Below are 23,277 nucleotides of genomic sequence, written 5' to 3'. Positions count from 1 at the left end.
TTTCAGATGACATGGCTCTTTGGAAGTTACTTAAGAATACTGTAGTAAAATTATATTTCTTATGATAATTTTCTCATTTCTCTATTCTTATTCTTAATTCTCTACACACATTATAATTCTCTAGAAAGGTCTCTTCCAACCTAAACAATCTCTGAGATTGTCCTAGACTTCTCTGGTGTCTCTTCCAACCTAGACAGTTCTGTGATTCTGTGAAACCAATACTCAATTCACACTTCACAAAAAAAAAGACACAGTTTCAGTCCAAGAAACTTATGAGATAGCAAAGGCAAGGTCACTGAAATGAGAGGAAAGAGAAAGACTGGTTTTCAATGTGTAATGATTTAGATACTTATGTTTTCTCAGGTTAGGGTTGTATGTTTGTTTGTTTGTAATTTTTGTTATAGTCATGATGTAAGTTATTTTCATAACAGATAAAACTTAAATTGTGGCACAAAGAGAAACTGTTCATCATCTAGCTGTGGTTCAGTCATCATCTGTGTGGAATTTGATGTCATATATGCTATGTGTGGACATGGTGGAGTGGTATTGTCTGACTAAATTATTCTTTGACTGTTATTAGTGCTCTTACTTTCTATTTTACCCCCCAAGGGAGTCAATGAATCTTTGCTCTGGACATAGCTGCAACTACAGTCCACTGCAAGAGGAGGCAGAAATGGAGAAGGTATCATAACATTACTCTTTGAAGACTGAACCAGTAGCTAATGCTGGGGTTGGAGAGAGAGAGGTGGGAACTGAAGAAAAACACTTTGTATAGTTAGATCAGTGAAATTAGAAAATGCTTCTCCATATAAATTAGATTGGAGCAATTAAGTGTGGCCCTACTGAAAATTTAAGCTTAAGTAACAGCTTAAGATGCTATTACTATGTGATGCATCTGAATTAGAAAGTTGATTGTAAGAACCAATGCCAAGAAGTTAGCGGGACTAAGGTAAATATGCTCTGTGATCTGTCCAGATGCTTACTTCATACTGCGTAAGACCCACCAAGTCAGATTCTGCTAATTATGAACCTGCTGTTCTGCTGTTTGCTCAGAAGATGGTTTACAATTGCTCATCAGAGGCCCAGTTCTTTTTTGAACTATATTACCTGCTATGATAAGAAGTGTATAATAAACCTATCTAGGTTGACTACAGACAGTTTCTAGACACGATTTTATCTTCTCAGTGCACTAGCTAATCATATTATTCTAAAACTGAAGATAAGAATGAGGAAGGAAAAAAGACATTTTATATGACATAATGGGGAAGATCAATTGCAATCCTCTACTGAAGATCTCAGAAGTTGGAGTTGGATCTCCAAGAGCTTCACCAAAGCTACAACCTTCCTTTCCCCCTGCTCACCTTTAGTCATATTTTAAGTTAAGCACATATATGCAACTAGAACTTACATAATTTCTGACTTTTATTTAACCATAAAGTCATATAAAATATTTATTTTCCAACTATGTGTTGGCCTAGTGAATACAATTCCATAATGGATGGATGTTGTCTTAAAGAAATTAATAAAAAAAAAAAAAAAAAAAAAAAAAAACAGGATTGAATTAACTATGAATTAACTAGATGTTCAAGTTTGTTGATGACAGAACTGAAGTAGATTATATTTTCATACCAAACATGGAATAATTAATAGAGCAATAGAAGAGTAGTTTAAGTATTCTTATTGTAGAGGTATACAAGTGAAATGAAAGATTAGCACAAAATAAGAATACATTCCACTAAGAAAAATTAACTTTGGTGTGACAGGAAAATCTGTGGTTAGAGTCGTTTCATCTTTGATCACAGAATGAAATAATGCATGAAATAATTTCACATATGAAACAATTCAGCAGGTTATGAGAAAAAAAAAAAAAAAAAGACAGTATTTCTGTTATTTCCTCAGAGAGCTGCTTAGGAAAATTTGATTTTCCAGTCAGTTCAGTTATGTATGAGTCCTTAACAGTGCAAAACCTAATGGGCCAATTCAGGCTTGCAATGAAGACAACCCTCCAGATCAAAGGGCAGAGAGCTTGCAAGCTCTGCAGTGTAAGATGATAATTTGGTTGCCAACCTAATTTACCAAGGCTGAAATTGCTTTGCAGGGGGACATACAGGAAAACAGAGAACGTTTGCTTGTTTCAGGCTGCATGATGCAATTTGTTCGAGTTATCACATTTAGCAAAACGTAAAAGTTCAAGCCAGAGAACAACAAGCAGTTACTGTCTGGTATTACTCAAGTTAAAAATCAGTGCCCTCATTTAGGTACTGAAGGCTACATGCTGCCCTTCTGGCTTTCAATCAATCAGTCTCTTAAACTGGAGTCCCTTTGTGTTTTCACACTGGGGTCTTTGGTATTACTAAAGCATTCCACTGTCAAAAAGCAGAGTTACCCTTGGCAACAAGTTTTTTTGGAGTTTCTACTTCCTTATCAGAGATTGCTCTGAAACTGAACACGAAGATTAACTAGCAGCTGCTGGTGTGCTCTAATACGGGCCTTTATTTAACTGAAAGAAGCTCTCTTTTCTAAAGAGATAAGCATGACAAAGTTTGGTGCTTATATAAAAATATGCCCAATATAACAATTCTCAGCTAATGCTAAATAAGTCCATGGTTTTTTGTTTGTTTGCTTGTTTGTTTCCTCTGGTGATATGCTTGGCCTGTTTTCGCTATTCACATCCTCAGTTCAGTGCCAAAAAATTACACATTAGTAATTGTGGTTGAGAAAAATAATTTCTTATCCTACAAGCAAATTAAAAAAAAAAAAAAAAAAGTTTTAAAAGGTTTTATTTTGCAACTTTTCGTCTTATTACAGCCTCTTCTGTTTCCTGACCATTTTGGTGGGACACACCTTCCCTGATTCAGCCATCAGAGAGCTACATGTCTAATACAGGGTGGTTATCAGAGTGGTTCTCTCTCTCCAGTCAAAGGAGAGAGACTGAGCCATACAGGGGATGTTTGAGCTCATCTATTTCAGACACTTACTCTGGGATGACATAAATGGCTATTTTTGCCACTGACTACTAAGGTCATTCAAGCAGCTAGCTCAGATCTGTAGATTGGTCAAGTTAGATGAAAGTCCGTCTTCATTATTGGAAATCTCCTGTCTTTAACGTGTTGCCTGAATTTAATTCAGTATGCATGAGGTGTACTGAAGAGATACTTAATTTTGACCACAACACCTAATCCCCACCATGGGGTTTGTTCCCTGTTTCAGCAATACTTAACCTCTTCATTCCATTCTTGTAAGCAGGTTCAAATAACACACATGAAAGGGGTGCTTTACACAGGCATCCAAGTTTAAAGCCTTACCAAATTGAACCTACTCTCTTCCTTTCCAGCTCTGAATGCCCTCTAAAATTGGGATTCACATTTAAAAACTTATCCTACAGAATCTGAAGAAGTATTTTGCACTCCTGAGCACAGCTGCATTGCAGCCTTCTGCTGGTATTCACACAGCTATACCAATAGTTTCAAAAACTTGTAAAGTTAAAAATCATATGAAAGTGAGCAATTCTTAGAGAAAAGGCATGTACATACGGCTAAATGACCCAACTGCTCTATTCTATTTGTTATTTTACATAAACTGTTTTTCATGTTCTTAATAGTGAAATTCAATGTCAGGCATGTTTTTGTCTATATGATTAGAACTTCTCAAGCTTGGGGAACCACTTTCCCTGAGGAAAACACAGTATATTTCAAAACAAGTTAGGAAAATAAAGTGGGAAAATGGACAGTGCTGAAACTAGCATGGGCATGCTACACACTGAAGCTGAAAAGTTTCACGCAAATCAATGATGGCGCATCTGGCACATAGTATATACACACCATTCCTTCACCAGTAGGTACTGTGCATTTTTAGAGGTTAACACACCACATTAAACATTATGTCAGGTGTAGTGTGAAACCATGGATAGAGAGGATTTGTAGAAAATCTAGGCACAGTAGAGGAATTACTGTATTTTAAGCTTGTTTCAGTTGCACTGGAAAAAAACAACAGTGCACATGGGAGACCTGAGGTTAGTAATGAATACTACTAAATATGAAAAGTAATTAATCTGTAGCAGATGCAGTTTTCTTACTAAGCGTTAAGATTAAATTAAGCAAATGGAAAACATGGAATATTGAAACCTAAGCTAAAGACAATAACAACAAAGATGTCTCTTTTGAACCACAACTAGAAAGAGCAGTAAAAACAGGCTTTGAAAATACAGCAAGAGCTGTATTTACTTTAATACCGAGAAATATTTCTCACGAATGTGAAACAAATTTTCACTTTCATGATGGTGGTAAACATCTACATGATGCCAGCTCACGGTAAGCAAAAAATAAATTCACCACTTTGGCAGAAAAAAAACACAATCATAGACGTGTCAATGCATACATATGCATGTACACTGAAAATCATACATCTTGACCATAAAAAATTAAAGGATTTCAGAAGCTCAAGTATCCTTGTATCCTTTTTTTTTTTTTTTTTTTAACTAGAAGGGAAATAATAAAGGGCTTTAAAATGGGTGGCTTACAGGATGGAGGGTGCTGCACAGAGTGCCCTTTTCACTGCGTGCTCCTCTCAGTAAGTGCCTCTCCCTCCCCAGCCCTGGCATGGCAGTGACTGCCTGTCTGTAAGGGCTATCCGCACCCACAGGAGCTGCCCTCTGTGTGGCTTGAGCATGGAGACAGAAACCTTTTCATGGAGAGGTTGGTGCATGGGCATGCCTGTCTCTCTGTCTGTCTGTTTCACCCACGGATCCCTCCCTCCCTCTCTTTGAGGAGTCTTCCTGGAGCAGAGGTTCTTCTCCAGGTGCGGTCATCGACACCAAAAAACTGGCTTTAGCGATGAGATTAAGAGACACATTCAGCACCGAGCAAAATAACGTTGTTTACAGAGCATGGCAGAAATCCTAGCAAGAACTAACCTTGAGCCCATCTCCAAAAAGTCTGGGCTAATAAACAGAATGCTTTTTTTTTTTTTTTTTTTTTTCTTCTAAGAAAGATACTTCTGAGAAAGCTCAGAGCTCACTTCCGTCTGTGAGAAAAACAAAATCCCTGTTGGGTAGTTAGCCTGGAGCACATACCACAGCCTGGAGCTCAAAGCAGCAAAACAGGCCAGTGCACATGTAGCTGCGGGGGGATTTTGCAAACAGGCAGCGATGTGCGCTCTGCCATGTGAAGAGCTGCCAGGGTCTGTGCTCCAGGACCACTTTGGAGCCATCCTGCAAGCAGCTGCTGCAAAGGAAGATAGTTGCTGGCTACTACCTCCAAGCATTCCCTTTCACCTCTTCTGTGCGATGTTATTTTCAAAAGTGATCTATTACTCTGATAACTGGTTCTGCTAACAAAAATAAGTAAGCAAGCAAGCAAAAACACAGGAGAGGGAAAACCTTTGGAAGTTTAAGAATTTTTCAAGTAGCCACCCCTCATCCAGCTAGGCTGCTTGAAGTTAAGGAGTAATGACTCCACCAGAGCCACAAAAACAGCCTGGTGCCTGGAATTGTTTGCAGTCTGTATAACTCTTATCACTATTATGTCCAGCTATTGAGAAATCATCTTATTTTGCTTTATTTCTTAGCAGGCATAAGGTTATTAGAACTAGCTTTGTGAGTTATTTCTCCAGGAGTTCCTGGAGGCATCAGAGAAGATCTCGTAACAGAAGGTATTGTAGAGACAAGTAGGAAGACACACTCTTTTCCCTAGGGAAGAAGTTGCAGAGATATGAAATGAAGGAAGATTAAAAAGAGAAGTCCTAACCCTGGCTGAGTGCCCTGTTATCGCACGGATGCTCTGTTCTTCATTGCAGCACATTATTCTCCACACAGCACAAGGAGAAGTTACTTATCCATGTCCTCATTCTACCTATGAGATGAACTAAGATTACAATCTTATCTCTTGCACAATTTACATGTCATGTAGTGCAGCTTGATCAAGAACAGTCAATGAAAGTATGCTGTTTCTCATTATCTGAGGTTCTTGGAAAGTCGCATGAAGATTATGTAAAGAGAAAGAAAAGACATAAGATCTTACATAATTTACTTTCCACTGATTTTGAAATCTTATGCTAGTCATTTCTTTATCTTGTGCTAACAGAAAAACACAGTGCTTCCAGCCATTACCCAAACAAGCCCTTTGATTCACTTGAAATCAGCAGCTTGCTCCTCCAGGTGGAGGACTTTGCCTTAGTTCCCCAGAGGGCAAAGGCTGTATATTGGTACATGTGCAAAATAGAGTCACTCCCTTCAGTGTTTCCTCTCCTCTCCTCTCCTCTCCTCTCCTCTCCTCTCCTCTCCTCTCCTCTCCTCTCCTCTCCTCTCCTCTCCTCTCCTCTCCTCTCCTCTCCTCTCCTCTCCTCTCCTCTCCTCTCCTCTCCTCTCCTCTCCTCTCCTCTCCTCTCCTCTCCTCTCCTCTCCTCTCCTCTCCTCTCCTCTCCTCTCCTCTCCTCTCCTCTCCTCTCCTCTCCTCTCCTCTCCTCTCCTCTCCTCTCCTTTTTCTACTTTTACAGGTACCCATCTGGTTCTGCCTGGAGTACTTTCATACTTTCATTGTGCTTCTGGCACACATCTTCCTGTCAAGTTTCACCCAAAGGGATTCAGTTCACGAGCTCTGCAACTGCATCATGTATCTTTGACAAAGTGAGGAATAATAACTTGAAGATTAATTTCAAAAGCATGCTCTTCATCTAAACACTATTCTAACACTGCTATGGTAATGGTTTATTTTGGATGTGCCCTAAGACCAAGTGTCATCACTTTGCCCAGCTGTTATACCACTAATGTGCAGTTATGGAATATACTTGTAAATGCTTTGAAGACATTCTGTAGCATATAGCTATTCTTTTTAAAAAAAAAGTCAATGGAAGTTGTTTTTTGTTGTTGTTGTTGTTGTTTTTTAAAAAAAGGCCTCTTAGCTGGAAGTCATAGGCTCTACCTTTATTACTAGGTCTAAATTTTTCTCAGACATTTTCCTTCATTTAAATATTGTGTTTTCCCAAAGAAAGTGACTTTTTAAAAAATACATTATTATGAAATGAACAGAGCAATTTGCAAGACAAAAGGAATGATGGAGAACAGCTAAAAGATAGGAAAAAAAAAAATAAGTCTTTTTGTGGTCATTGCACATATTTGACACTCCAGAACAGCAGCTGAAAACACAGTTCAATGCTGCTGCTGGCACAAGCTGTCCAACTGCATTGAAATGTTCCACAAAATCACAAAGTAGCACAGAAATAGATAAAGTTGGCTCACTTGTATATGACTTATGTATACTGAATTATACCAGAGATCAGTTTTCACTATTTAAACTTTTTTTTTTGTCTATAAAAATAAGATGTGTAGATTTGTATGAAAGTGATGCTACAGAGGGAATAAAGAATCAACATCTACATAGGTATTTAACTAACACTTTGATCAGGTCAAATAATTCATCTGTCCTTCCTTTTGTGAAATTCAGCCCATGTTTGCATAGTTAATATCCTTCTGAGTACTCATAAGCCCAATCTTTTGTGTGTCAGAAGGCTTTAGGAAATGTTTAAACAGTTGGTAAGAATGCATAGACACAATTCCTTAACAACCCTCTAAGCATCATTTACAAAAGTCACACATATGAAAATACAAATTATGCCCATGAAAAGATATGCTAAGGAAGTCTTTCTACGTCTGTTCTTCTCTTTTCTGTAATCATTTTTCTCTCTCTAACCATTTTTAAGCAGCAGTATGAAATCTGTTTGCTTTTCTGAAGCTGGAAAATCCCTGGGGATTCTTACCTATATTTTTTAATAACGGGCGAATACATTGCTGATTTCAAAATATAATTCCTAAAATTATAATATGCATTACACATCATAGTAAAAATAAAAAATATAAAACTCATCTGAAAAAATAATCAATGTATGTCTGAACTAAAACGATGTTTTAGCTTCAACCAATCGCAGCTTTTTAGGAAAGAATACCTGTATGTGTGGTCAGCCAAAACATTTAAAAAATACATTCAATAAACATAAATAATAAATAATTCCAGAATTCTGCAGTTTTTAGTGGAACAGAATGTATGTACAATTTCTACCAAATTACATATGAAAAGCATGACCCTGATACTGCCATTTCAAAGGTCTCTCACTTGAAAGCAGAAAACTAGGACTCCTGACATATATACCACATAACAAGCAAATTCTGTTTTCCATATAGATCTCTGAAACCACCCATCCCAGATTTCAAATGTGTTTAATGATCAAGGACCCAAAGGCAGAAATTTTAACCTTCCAATCCTTCATTTTGATAAAATGAAGAAACCCACAATATTTCAGAATATATGTACTTCTCAGACATACATTAAAGATCACATGTCAGGTTCTTTGAGTTAAATTAGAATTTCAGTCTTACTGAATTCATTAGAGCAGCATGACTGACAATAACCAAAAAAAAACAACAACAACAACAAAATAAAATTCAATACTTACATGCAGTAACAGGTTCAAAGAAACATAAAAATGAGGGCCATGATTCAGCAGCCACATTCATACAATTAGTTCCACTCAGGTCAAGAAGTACTAGTTGTATTATCCACCTCTGAGATGGCTTTATCTTATCTTCTTCATTTTTCCCATGCAAGTCTAAAATAACCCTTTGCTCTGTTCTTTTGATGTTCATTGATTTATATGAAACTACCTTAAGGTTACTAGCTATACAGCATTCAGTTAATGATGAATGAATAGAAAATGCACCTTAAGGCTTGTATACTTATTTTAATTAGCTATATCACTATGCTATCTTAAGTAGTCTTGAACAATAATAAGAAGTTGTTCCTTTATGAGGTCTTCAGTATATTGCTCCTGGGGAGGAATGTGAGAACCATCTTTCTCTCAGTACTCTGAAGCTTTCAGTTCCAAACTGAAAGAAAACCTAGGAAATGTATGATACAAAATCATGTTTATGCATGTAGGTTTTGAAATCACCTTGGATCACACTGAACTTCTTGTGTTTACACCTTTTCATTAATTTTTGAATAAACTACAACATCCATCTATTTTTTTGTAATATTTGGCTTTTACACAGCCAAAGGTAATGAATTCTGTGCTCACATGATGCCCGTCATTTTAACAGAATTCTCCAATTAATTATTTTTAATCTAAAATTACTCTCCTTTAAAAGAAATCCATGACATTCTTATATAAAAGTTGAAGCTTGACAGAACATGCTTTTAGACAATTTTACTTAATCTTTGCCAAAAATGTTTATGAACAGCAGTAACTTTCAACCTTATTTTCTTAGTGGAGAGAGGACATAGGAGAAGAGACACTCTGCATGATGGTTGTTAGGGAAATACTAGGGCCAGGTGCTGAGCATACAAATACATACTTTTTACCCATGTTTGTGAAGATGTACAAGAGGTCTTGGTTTTACTCCACCACGGAGCTAAACAAATTTTGAAAGTGCAGTAATTGATTTGAAGAGTCACCATCCTCACCTGAACTCTAAACACAAAAAAAAAACATAACCTGGACTTCACACAGTCTGAATCACTCACCTTTGTCACATGGTGCTTTTCATGTTGTACAGGAATCTTAAACATTTGACACCAATATGTTGTATCCTTGTCTGGTATAGGCACCTGTCTTAATGAAAAGGGTAACAATATTATAAAAGTCATACTACCCTGTTGTGAAAGCCTAAATATTGGGCTTAACCCTAACTGCACATAAATCCAAAACCCAGAGTAACTTACGTCTTTGTTTGTCAAGTCAAAATATGGCAAAGAGGCAGATGAGACTTCTGCTTTCTCAGGGTTCAGTAAACGCAGACTCTTTGTACCACGATTAGACCCGTGATAATTTTGACCTGCTTCTCCCATGTCTTTGTGGTGGTAGGCCCATATTACCCGCACTGTGCTCTCCTGGAAAAACAAAACAAAACAAAACAAACAAACAAAACCCATAAGGAGCAGGAACAATATCTTCTTCACATAGTTCATTTAATTCCTAATATAGGTGTGATGTAGGTGTTGCTGTATTTGAACAATTATAACGCATACCAGAGGCAAAATCATCTACTGATGCAGTTTTTTCTTTAAAATGAATCATGTTTTATATTTGCAGGGTTCATGTGGATCTACAGAAGTTGTATCTTTCTCTGATAGCTTTCTTCATTAATGCAGCAAACTTAAGTCAAAACTGCAAATAGCAGAACAGACTCAAAAAGACATAACCAAGCATATAGAACATTTTTTCCTAGAAATGGCACTCATTTGACCAGCACTCAGAAGGCACCCTCCCAAAACAGCTTCCAGGCTCAACTATGCAAAGATCTGAACACCTTTTGTGAGCTGCTGTCCCTATATGCTAGGGAAGATAGACATTAAATTACACAACATATTTACATCTTAAAAATCAAGCTACTGCTTTAGCATAGACCAATTCTCTGTAAACCATCCTCAAATTGAAATAATCACCCCTGAGACAAAATACTCTAATAAATGTTGAAGTGTCCCAGAATGTTAAATTATACTGAGACAATTTGGAGCAGGTGCAAAAACCACAGATCCATCAACTGCCTGGAAATCTGGCAGTTTATACAGCTGTGGATTTCATTTGTGTATCTCTCAGCTCCTCATGTTGTTATTATTGCATATATTGCAAAAACATAGATAATGACAATAGTGTTAAACTGCTGCTGTGATGCTTCCAAAATGAGTAGTAGTAAACAAGCCAAATCACAGAAAGCCCTGTAAATCTCTCTAACCTATCTGTCATTTCCAATATGAAAATCATCAACTTCATATAATTTAAAATGAAGTCCAGCAGTCACTAGGGCAACAACAGAATTTTCCATGAGAAGTATTTACCATGGAAAAATTTGCATCATTAAGTTCTTCAATGTCTTTATTTTTAATATAGAATTAAACCAAAAATGAAACATTTCAGCTCTATATACTCAAAAGTCTAGATTTAAGATGAATTGCAAGTTACTGTAAGATCTAAAAGTGTTTCTCAAGTTGACATTTCTTGAATGATTGCAACTGTGGGACACAGGATCTGAGAGCACAGGGATACCTCTTTGAATCCTATGTTCACATGGTGTGTTACGAATTAGAGAATCTTATGCATTGAACTGAAGGAACAAAGAAAGCTGAAATTAAAGTATAAGAGATTAATAAAACCTGCACAAGTATTTTTCCTGGTTAATTTGGCAGAATAAATGTTTTGGAAAGTGCTTTGGGAGCTGAATTCATTTGCTAAGTGAACTTCTCTAATTATTTTATTTTACTAAAATGAGATTTTAATAACCAGTTTCATAATCCCATATACTTTTGGCCTGAGTTATTTATTTCATCTCTATATGTATAGTCAGAGCATCTTACCGTTATGCTCTTATCATTTGTATCACAAGTGTGCAGTTCTCTGCTAAAAGCCAATATTGTGTGTGTACTGTTTTCCATGGCATATTCCAGGTGGTAATCCTGTTGTGGGTCTTTTTTCAGTACTCTGTTTTCATCGGTAAAATAATCCTGTTGAAAATAAAAGGTGGACCATCATTAAAAGGTAATATTAAGTAAAAACAAACAAACAAACAAACAAAAAATAACTTTTTTGTGGAATGCTGAATCCAACATTGTTTTTATATAAAGTATTCAGGGATGACAGTTTTATGTAAAATATTCAGGGGTGACACTAAACATTTTTTTTTGGATTAAAAATCTTCAAGAAAGCAAGTCTCCTTGGCAAGCAGCTTAAAAATGTCTTGAATAACTTTAACTGCCTGTACATGACTATGAAAATAAAGGCTGTACTCAACCAGTAAGCCTAAATTATCATAACTGGGGTGTTGTGAACTTTGGGGAAATTACAGAGGGAAAGAAATTCACTTAATACTCCAATCAACAAAATCACCGTTCCCTCTTTTCACGACTTTGTTTTTCCTACCCCACAAAAAGGAAACCTCTCAGATTAAAATCGATTGGAACCAGGAATCCTGCAGTTTAACCAGGATGAACAGTGCTTAGTGCACACAAAAGGTGCCTGGAGGGTTTTGGAGTTTATTTGTTGGTTTGGGGTTGGGTGTTTTTTCTTAGAGGAAAGGTTAAGAAAGATGATCCCCGGCTCAGCAGAAGCATGGTACAATGGAGGAGCTGAGCAGCAATGTTGGGTCATTAACCTCCTCACCCCAAATTCCTCCTGCCTGCGCAGCTGCAGTGGCCGCACAGTGCCCCTCCGGCCTCCTCCTCTCTCTCCTCCAGCCTCCTCCTACCACTGCCTCCAAGGTGCATCCTCTGTTTGCCCGCCCGTGAGTTTTAGGCTGTTTCTGCTCAGGCTGGGGCAGGGGTGGGTGGTTTGCAGGAACTGCTCTGAGCATCCAGTCCTAGAGGAGAGCCTCTAGCCTTGGTTAGCTAAACACCTCATTTTTTCCATAATACACCACCTGATAGCAGGCAATTTTGTCTTTCTTTTTTTTTTTTTAAACATGTTACTGGCAGATGCCATTAACCGTGCAGCGTTCTTAACGAAATAACACAACACCTGCTGCTTCTTGAAGGCATTTAACTCAAGCTATTTGGATCTCCATTTCCTTTTAGAGGGATTTCTATCTTTTACATCCCTTTGTTAAAGAGAAGACAACAAAGCTGAAAAACTGTAAAATGTTATGTCCAAGTATCTTAATACTGGTAAAAGTGGCTGCCAGTTTTAATTCACTAAAGGATCATTTGGGAGTCACAATCTTCAACTTAACTGCACAAAAAATGAAAGGTACTGAAAAGAGTCCTTCTCCCATCAGCACTTTTTTTGTGACTAGAAGTGAATGAATACTTATATGAAAAAATACACACTTGGAAAAACTCATCAGAAAGAGCAAAAGAGAGGTCTGGGAGCTGGAGTTCTATGCTGAAAGAAAGGAAAATGATGAGTTATGTTTGTTTAGAGAAAGACGATGAATCTGTTCTTCCAGATAGAAATGATGGGCCTGTTCTGGGATGGTACTTGAAGGTGGGTATTTTATGGGAACAAAATGCTCAATTTCACCCCTAAATCAGAGCTTGGACATAGACAGTGTGTATCTACACAGAATACCATCCCTGTTCTGAAAACACATTTCTATGGAACCTCTGCTTTCATCCTAGAAATAGTAAGGGCTTATCTGGACTAGAAATGTATCCTTGTGAACATTGGCTTTTACCTAAGTGTGATATATTTTCTGAAATATTAGGTTAAACTGGAAGGAGGCATCCTTGTATTAGAATAAGCACCCAGAGATCCAAGAATAGCTTTTCCACATGGGAGTGGGTTGAAAGTTTTTGCCTGAAACATCTGGGAAGGAAAGTTCAGAAATATAAAGCCAAGTTAGGTGTGTACACTCAAATATTTTTCTGGTGATCTTCACCATTTCTTAAAAACTCTAAAGTATTTCTCTGTAACCCAAAAAAAAAAAAAAAAAAAGCAAGCATGTTATATAGCCCTGAACTCTATAAGCCTGCAGGGAGAATGCAAGATAACTGGAAGAAGCTGTGTAATTAAGATATGGCTCAGATGTGCCTTGATAACGCAATTGTCAGTGGAATGATTTCATTCTCCTGGATGATGGTCAAAGACAGGTCCCGGCTCCAGCTCACTGTAAGGGGCTCCCTTTGTGCCTGCAGGTGAGTGCTCTGGGGAAGGTGATCCCACTGCCCACATGGGTGCTCACTGCTGACCCTGCATCGCCTCTGCAGCACCTCGCTCCATCACTCCCCGGAAAGTACTCTGTGGGTAGATTTTAATCTGACCAACTAACGTTAATCTTTCCCACGTGAAAACTTCTGTGAATTAATGAATTTGCTGGCTCTGCTTACTTCCTCTGCCTGATATACACCACCTTGAAACATCCCTTGACACCACAATCCTGAGAATACCCAGGAAGCAAATTCATACAATTCATGGGAAGATGGTGATGTTCCTGTATTGCCCAAGTCCTATAACTCCACTGTGTGCAATTGGGCAGCACCAGGGGAATCAAGCATGAATACATTTACCAGGAGCTATTTATGAATTATGAACTGCCTCTATTACTATTTTTATTTCTTTTGTTAAAAAATATCCAGACGTTCAACATAAAACTAAAATCAAATAATGTAACAAGAAAATTTCGGAGCAGTTCAGAATTTGATTGCTCAATCCCTGACACGAAAACAGCTTGTTAGCCACTTTGAAAACAAAACAAGGCCACGTTGCCAAAACATTCTGATCTCTTTCTGTTCAAAGAACAGATTATGTCAATCTATGCATGCTTTACTCAATTTATTCATCAGAGCTTATAAAACTTTAAGACACACATACACACATGTTTGTGTACCAACCTTAATAAACAAAAGGGGGTTATCAAAAAAGAAGACACACGGACAAGTTGTGATGCCACATCCTTTTCAACAGTATGTTGGAAAAGTAAGAAAAAATGTCTGGAAGTTGCAGTCATCTATGCTCATACTTGCTAAACAAAGTCTGTGTAAAGACTATTATTTTTTAAACAAATATATTCATGTATTAGCATGGAACATACATAATGTGGATAACTTTCTTGCAACACAGGTAAGCCCCTTGCAATTTGGGTAGGTGGCATCACAAACATTAAAGACATAAAAATGTGTATCTAGAGATGCTTCCTTTCAGAAAGGAAAAATGATAACAAATAGAAGTCCTGTGGACTATGGTGTAACACCACGTTACCACATTCGGACAGCCTATACTCCACTTAAATCCTTGTGTCTGCTCAGGGGAGAAAGCTTGGTTCCTCTGAAGGCCTATAAATGTGACTTACAAGGCCAAAGGACAGCACAGAGGATGAACGCACCAGAAGCCAGACATCAGGCATCTGGGGTTCAGCTGAACAGAAGGAATCCAAATATGGTCCCGAATGCTCTCAGAGATAGCCTGCTGTAACACAGAACTCACCTAAATTTGCAAGTTTCACACATTGAATTCTGTTGAGAAAGGAGTGGGACATTTTCATCAACAGAATCACAGTGCTTCAATATCCATCACAGATGGTCTGAAACCTGCCTCATTTCAGAACAGTTTATTCTTCCTACCAAATAGGAAAAGGCACTAATATGGCTACATCTTTTACAAAGATTTGGTTTTGGCATGCCATACAGTCGGAAAACCTGTGTGTTTTGTGGGCAAGATTATACTGATACAAATCTAAATTTAATGGAGTTCCAACACAGATCAGTAATAATTATCAGGTCCTTAATACTGAATTTCTGAAACACTCAGCAAAAACCTGTAAATACAGCTTTATTTACTGTCAGCTCCTGAATCCAGATTCTTTGGTTTCTTAGGCACACACAGAATATATATGTTAAATAAAGATAAAGCTTCTAAGTTTTACATCAATTTCACAGAAGCATAGGAGTTATAGAAAGAAGGTAAAGCTGTAATGACTATTTTTCTGGTACAAACATCTTATTTTGATTGTTTAAACAATAAGTGTTTTAAACAAAGATTTGGAAGCATTATTTGTCATGCCATGAAATAACTAAGATGTTGTTCTTATTTTACAATTTACTTAGATAAACTGTTTACTTTTGAAACATTGAAAGCTTCTGCACTCCCATTGATTATATTGGGCATGCTGGCATTTTAAATTGGGGGCTATGCTGTGAGATCAAATAGTTAGGTGTCTCGATCCTTATGCTACCTAGAAGTTGAAATAACTTACAGAAAATGAAAAATCTTCTTGATTGTACAAGTTCTTGTATGTTCTTTTCCAGAAGTGAGGCCCATCATATTGCACAGTTTTTCAGATCCTATTAACCTCCTCCTTTCTCAAAAAAAAATGTTGTGTGGCATAAACAGTTTCTGATTGCTGTGCTACAAAGATGGGAAGAATAATTTCTTAAGGTTGTTAAAAAATAAAATAAAATAAAAGATGCAAATGGGCTTTTTTATCCTCAGAGAATGTAAGCACAGCTGCACCAAGAAGCCTGACCTGAAAAGCACTACCAGCTGTCATTGCATACTTGAACAGGTGTTTATAGGACTCCCTCCCCAGATCTTTACAATGTACAAGCTCATTTTGTTTATGGTATCCATTTCCCATGCTAAATTATATACAGCACCTTTCAACCTAAAGGAGCAGCAAACAGCTTCCAAACTGTGGCCCCATCCAGCAATCACCTTGCAGGCTTGGCTTGGGAGCAGCTCTGATTTATGTGTGTTGCCCCCCTCCAGCCAGGAGCTCCCTGCCTTTCCAGCAGCAGTGGAAGAGTTGCAAGCAAGTCAAAGGACAAGCTAGGAATGGGAAATGAGGGAAAAATTGAGCTTTGTCACATCTAGTCTTCACCTGTGGTCTGCAGGCAGCTCGTGCAGTTTTGAATATCCCCAGACTACCCATCTGATGTCATCTGAGACGGGGACTGAAGACAAGACTGGCAAAGGAATTCAGAAGCTGCAACCAACATGAAAGTTGGCAGAAGAGATCTATCCTAGTATAAATAGGATGGATAAATTGCCATAGTGTGCAAAAGAAGTGACCAAAACTTCTGTCTGAAATCAGCACCAAGCTATGTCTTTCTGGGTTTCCAAAAAAATAACTGTGGTTAACATTTCTCTTTTTTATTGTTGCATTTAATTCAGATGGAATCCTGCTGCTCATGGTTCCAGCACACACTGGATATTACCATATAAAACAAAACAAAAAAAAAAAAACACACACACACACAACTGTTTGTACATTGTATTTGGCAAGAAGTAAACAGAGCATGAGTTTACAAATAAGCAAACAAACTTTTTTCAACCCCAAATAATTTCAGCTTGAGTTCAAGGCAAAGATCATACTATACTCTTATACTCCTATGTCAGTGAAAAGCAAAGCCCACCCCCAGAAAACTAACATGAAGTAGTAGGAGTCTGAAAGCATCACTGCTTCATGTAGGAACACCTTGAGAGCATTCCAGTTGACTGATCCAAATCTTGGGATTGGCCTGCAAATGGAAAAATATCCACAGAAAAAGGTACAGCAGCAGCAATCAAACAGCTGCGAGAAGTTCCTGAAGTCAGTGGGATCAGTAAGTTCTGCTGCCCTGTAAGCAGACTGGTCAGAGGTAATGGACTGATTTGTTGGGTGTGTGTTTTTTTTTAACCTACGCACCAGATTAGCATGAGATGATTCATTTCTTCCTGAGAAGCCCAGATCTTAGTCACAGGGACAGCTCTGACAAGCTGCATCTCCTCCTGGTATGGTTCCAGCTACACTGCCTGAGATACACTGGAGTCAATGTAGCTTGTTTACTTCAGGTATACTGCTAACTGTCACAAGGATGGAACATTTTTATCTGTAACAAATAATAATTGGGGGGTGGGGGTGGGGGATGGGGGGCTGTTTTTTAAATGTACACATACACAGACACACATTTTCCACTTCTGTGTTTACGTACCCAGATAATGCATGCACATGTGTGTACATGTACAGATATTGGCTTTGAAAAATAAAAGAAAAAAAAAAAAACATTTTTTATACATGAAACAATTATTTACTGAGAGACACGCCTTTGCTCATGTAAGCTGTAAGTCGAATACACTTCAGTGTATTTCTCATATCTCATTTGATGCTGCCCAGGGCTGCCATCCAGTAGCCAATGACCTGCAGAAACCCTTGGTTTCTGTGGCACCCATGGAACATACAAAAACTTCACTTTCTACACACACAAATGAAAAGCACTGAATCATGGCGGGCTCTCTAGCTTGCCACACACAGGTGTAAGAAGCATCAGCAGTTGAAATATGGCATTGCTTATCAGCATGGAGAGTTCGACTTTGCAACAGAGTCCCAAGGAGTCTTTACATCAAGAATAAATGTTGATTTTGGAATTTATACTCCAATTATATCAGAAGCTACAGAGCTAGATTAAAGGCTATCCTAACACAAACAGACTAGACAAAACATGTCGCAATGTGTTTTAAGGGAAAGAAAACTGTAACTAGGAGATACTGCATGATCCAATCTCACAACTGTACTTTATCGCAAAGAACTCTCCTTATACAGGAACCCATTTAAACAGCACAAGTTTTCTTGTTTTAATAACTTTAATTACTTCAATTATGAGGAAGTTTTCAAAACACTGCAGGGATTTTGAAGCACAAATATTAATGAGACCTGTTCCCAACATTTTCTCTATGTGCTTTCAAAAATCTCCCCTCATCCCTCTCCTATTCCTAAGATATGGCTTATATGGAGAATAAAACCATTACCCTGTAATTTTAAGCCTTTGCATCACTCATGGTGGCTACTTTTCCATATTGCTCCAGGTGTGAAGCTCTGACAGTAAGAGGTACTTATTTTTGTGGAGCTGTAAAAGTTTCCTTGGTGTTGCCAAAACCCAATCTGCAAGCAACACACCAGGTATTTTGGAAACAAACAAACAAACAAAAAACAGCTTGCAAACCAGACCCCTGAGGCCTGCAAAACACAAGAGCTCCAGAATTATTCTCATCTTCTGTTCACCAATTGTTGCTTCCTTGTCCTAACTATTGTACCTCTGAAAGGGAAATACAAAGCACCCAGCCGGTGGAGATGTACGCTGTAGCGTCTCTTAATGCCCCGCATTGAAGCCAAGAGGGCTCATTAGTCATCTGGAGATTTTGCCACAATGCCCGAAGGCATGAAATACCTCCAACAAAGCACCGACTGAGATATGTCAGTGTGGCACTCACTTTGCATCTCTCTTTTGGTGCCTTTCAAGTTGTTTTCTAAACACTTCTTTTGTTGCTGTTGGCATGAGTGCACTTAAAAGCAGCATATCGTTAAGTACAGAGAATGCTCACTGTTTTCTGTCCTTTAAAATCTCTTCCAAGTACTTCCCTGTGAGCAATTAAGCTAACTCCATGGGATACATTTGATAACAGATATTCTTTAGTTTGGGTGACAGTTAACAAGCAAGGCTGTAATGAATAATAAAGTACTTTTTAGTGACACACAGTCCTTATTCACCCTGAGTAGGGACTATTTTTGTGCAAGTTCAACAGAAGACTCTAACAATGCAACTCTCTTGTATAACTTGCACAAAATAGCCATTCATCAAGGAGGATTACTCTCCCCAAAATGGGGCTCTCAGCAGCTACGTGCTGTGGGTGGGGATGCACAATTCCAGACAGGGGTGGAGACCAAGGAAAAGGCATGGGTCTAGCATGAAAATGCATGCTGTGTCAATTCATAAGCATACACACACACACACACACACAAAGAAGAAGGAAGGAAGGAACGCTAAATGCAAAAGCTGGAGCTGTCCCAAAAACTTTTATGAAGAGCAACACATGCTGCAAGTGACCACAGCAATACTGCAGGGAACATTTCGCTGAGTATGAGCTATTCTTCCAAGCCCACCCCCTCCCTACAGAGATAAAAGTAGCTCTCAGCTCTCCGATACCAGACCCTGTTGGTATCTTCTACTTTTTCTCAAACATGCTCACCCAAACCCCACGTAGTCTACAAATGTGCACGACAGAGCTCTCAGGGACATGCTAGAATTAAGTGCTCACTGATCTGCTTCTTTTTGGTGGAGGTGGCTCCCTCAAAATACAACACTGATGTGCATGTATGCACACATGCACGCACGCTATGTCTTCTACGCCCTCCCCAAAGATGTCTAGGTTCCTGTTCCAAATACTGACTTCCCAAAATGGTACGATAATCAGTGTGTAGTTTGAGAATCATTCAAAACCTCTTCAAAAAGCTACTCCAGTACTTCTCTCACATGGCATCATAACACTTTTTACCTTAATATACTTAGAGAAAACTAAAATTATGTCTTTTGAATCTTTCCAGTCTTTACTCATTATGCCAGACCTCTTTTTCCTTAAATACAGTTCAGACATGGAAAAGCAAAGTAAAACAAGTAACCCACTACACCAAAGATCACAAAACATCTAAAAACCAATAAAGTAAAATCCAATTTCAGATATCCAGAACTTTTGAGTCATCAGATTTTTTAAAGGAAAGGCACTGCCTGCTGATGGCGGGAATCACATCTGTTTGCTGTGAGAGGATGAAGAATAAATGCCAGAGGAAATGTTCTCTCTCCTCTCTGAAAATGAACTGGAACTTTTCCTCAGCCTCGGTACATTGCTCTCTCACAAACCAGGGAGTATCTGCTGTTAGTTCCTTTACAGAGGGTGGTAGTCTAACTTCATTTACATGTCTGCTCCCACAAGAGGACTCTTCCCTCCGAGAACACTTTCTATTTTTAGAGGAGGAGAGAGGATTTAAGGTGGGGAAAAAGCTAAATTCTCTTAAGAGACTAGCAATTTTAATGCCCACTTGAAAGGCTATAAAGGTGTTTCAGAACAACTTCGAAAAATCAGGCCACTAACTAGCGTCTCAAAACTGTCAAAGAAACCAGAAAATGACCCTTCTAAGAGTTTAGACCACGATGCACATTTTCCGATTGATGATCATGGAATAAAAACATATTTCTAAAACCGAAAAGAAAAGTAAGTTCTTTCATTATATGGTGTACAAATCTTCCAGTGTGCAGCTAGGCATAAAACCACACACTTCCAAGGCTGCTATCTATGAAAAAAAATATCTTTTTAGTAGTACATAATGTAAATGATGATATACAATTAATAAATGAAGTGTTTTAAAAATATTAACTATGTGTCTAAGTAAAGAATTAGACACTATTAAAATAGAATTCTGGAACAAGGTATTTGTTTTATATCAGTCTGTATTGCCTGTCCAGAAAAAAAAAAAACTTTTTCAAACAAATTTCGTTTCTTCAAAGTGTTTAGGCCATCCTCTTTGTTTCTCACCTTTCCTTCTTTCAGTGCAGGCACAGAAATATTTTTAACAGACCACCTTTTTTTAAAAGACCTCCTCCCAGTTTAAAAATACACCTTTCTTTGCTGCCTAACTGGAGAAGAAATGGGGATAGTGAAAACACCAAGATGCCAGCAAGCTTAACAGATAGAAGTTATTTCTTCTGTGCCTTATCTACTCCAGAGCGTAACACAATAACTCATAGCACTTTGCATAGCAGATGTTTATGTGTTAAATTAGTGTTTCAGGAAAAGTATCAGCTGTTCCCTGACAGGAGGCACTTGCTACAGTCTTTCCCCTTTCTCTCCATGTTGTATTTGCCACGTGATGTCTTTGGATGAAGAATGAAATTCTGTATACGCGATATTTTTAAGGATGCTGAAAACCTATGAGGGATGTTGAAAAGAGGCACAAAAGTGCAGTGAGTGCTGGAGAAAATGACCTGCAGTGGGATACATACAGAGCTGGATCTATTTATTTTATGCAAAAGAAAATAGAGGAGTGACTTGATTACAGCATATAAATTATTTTACAGGAGCTGGGTGAAGGAGACAGACTTTTAAATCTGGTAGAGAAAATGCATATCTGGAATCTGAACCTAGCCAGACAAATACTGGAAATGAGGAAGGACAAAGGCTTGCCACTGCCACAGACTACCAAGGGAAGTGATGGAGTCTCCCCTGGTGTCACTGGACACCTTTACTTTGGTTTGGATGCCTTTCCAAAATGCTTGCTTGGAAAAAGAGGATACCCAAATTTTAGCCAAACAGAAAGTTTGGTTTCTTTTAATGCTTAATATGTGTATCTTCTGAACTGTAGGACTCCAGCAAGCCTCACATTCTACACCTCTAAGAGCCATGCTGCTCAATGACTAGAATGGGTTTTCTTCTTATTATTAGGGGTTTATTTGGACTGAGGTTTTCTGAAAAAAAAAATGATCTCTACTTTGAAATACGAGAAAAAAATATTCTGGAAATCATTGGTTTGAACTTAAATAAGACACATATTTCGCTAAACTTGATGTAGTAAACTAATAGGAGAAAATATAGGAGAAAAATATATTTATGCTAAAAGCACCCTTTTTCTAGAAAAGGTTTGATTTTATAGCCTTGACAAACAGTAGGGAGAGATTCTTAAGCATTTGGTTTTCTTATGGCAAAAAGTTAGTTAAAATCCATACTCTTACAAAAGAAAACTCTCAAAATTTAAGCAGCAGCTTCAAAGATCAGCTAGCTCCAGCAAAATGAAGAGACAGCTCCTCGACTGTTACCGGGCATTACTCTGCCCTTAAATTGTCTCTATAACAGTTGTTATCCAGGCAAGGAGGGTGACAGGTCGCCACGCCGAGCCTGACTCCCCTCTCTGTCTCACGGGACGTGCTGTCCCTGCTCCCTGGCCCCACAGCAATCCCCCGGGCTGGGACTCAGGGGGAGGACCGGCGGCGAGGGTCCCTTTCCCCAGTGCCTCTCAGAGCGGAGCTTCGCTGCAAGCCCCGGCTGAGCCCACGTCCCCAGCCACGGCCTCAGCAAAACCTAGACAGCTAAGGGAAAATATCTAGGGATTTACACCAAGGCGGCCGGACTCTTCGGGGGTCACTTTGCCAGGCGAGGGACAAGTGGCGAGTCCCTTTCGGTGGCAAGGTCGGAGCATCTCCGGGTGAGGCGAGGAGGAAGACAAAGGCCGGGGCCAGCGGGGGCTGTTCCCGGAGCCACGTCCATCGGCAGCCCGGGGCGTTATAGGGAGCAAGCAGGGAGCAAGCAGGGAGCAAACCCGGCCGGCGCCGAGCAGGGCGAGGGGAGCGGGGGAGCCGTGCAGGAGGCAGGGCACCGGGGGGCTGCGGGAGAACCGGGGGTCGGGGAAAGGAGGCTGGCGGGGCAAGGGGGCTCGGGGCAGAGCAGGGGAGAGGAGCGGAGCGGGGGGTGCCGTCTCGGGGAAGGAGCCGGTCCTTACCTGCAGGTAGGGCTGTCCCCCCTCCACGCCCCCCACCACGATGTCCGCCGAGGCCATGCCGCCGCTGGCCGAGAGCCCGAAGCCCACGTAGCCGCGGGTGCGCACCTCCAGGCGGAAGGCGAGGGCGCTGCCGCGGCGGCCCCAGCGCAGGAGGTAGGCGGCCGCCCCGTCGAGCAGGGCGCTGTGCGGGTAGCTCCGCGACGGGGACCCGGAGCCGGCGGCGAGCAGGGCGCCCAGCACCGGCACCAGCGCCCAGGGGCGCAGCCGCCGCATCCTCTCGCCACGCGTGTGAGTGTGCGAGGCGTGTGCGCTGCCCGGGCGGCCCGGGGGGGCCGGGAGCCCCGCTCACCCCGCCCCCGCTGCGGGCGGCACCGCGCCGGCCGGACGGCCCCGTCGGGGGTGAGCGCACCGGGGCCGCCGCCGCCGCTCTGGTCGCCCCCCGGTGTCCACCCCTCGTGGGGGTCCCGCCGGCAGGACCTCGGCATCGCCCCCTTCCCCCCCGACGGGGGAAGCCCCGAGGTGCGCAGGCTGCCCGAGGTCCGCTTCGCAAAGAAGGCGCT

General features: G+C 39.8%; 1 protein-coding gene across 1 annotated transcript in view; it reads right to left on the bottom strand.

Moving 5' to 3' along the window:
- MOXD1 (monooxygenase DBH like 1) overlaps nt 1–23,069 on the bottom strand; it is a 53,966-nt gene extending 30,897 nt beyond the window's left edge. Inside the window, exons 1-4 of the mRNA XM_068677409.1 lie at nt 22,718–23,069; nt 11,343–11,489; nt 9,711–9,878; nt 9,513–9,596 (exon numbers count right to left, since the gene is read on the bottom strand). Of these exons, the coding sequence (XP_068533510.1) occupies nt 9,513–9,596; nt 9,711–9,878; nt 11,343–11,489; nt 22,718–22,990 (672 nt within the window). The 5' untranslated portion in view covers nt 22,991–23,069. The remainder of the gene's footprint in view (nt 1–9,512; nt 9,597–9,710; nt 9,879–11,342; nt 11,490–22,717) is intronic.
- Between the last annotated feature and the right edge of the window lie 208 nt (nt 23,070–23,277).

The sequence above is a fragment of the Anas acuta genome, chromosome 3 (assembly GCF_963932015.1).
Source record: "Anas acuta chromosome 3, bAnaAcu1.1, whole genome shotgun sequence".
Classification (NCBI taxonomy): domain Eukaryota; kingdom Metazoa; phylum Chordata; class Aves; order Anseriformes; family Anatidae; genus Anas; species Anas acuta.
Note: the sequence above shows the minus strand (reverse complement) of the source record. Positions and strands in the feature narration are given on the sequence as shown.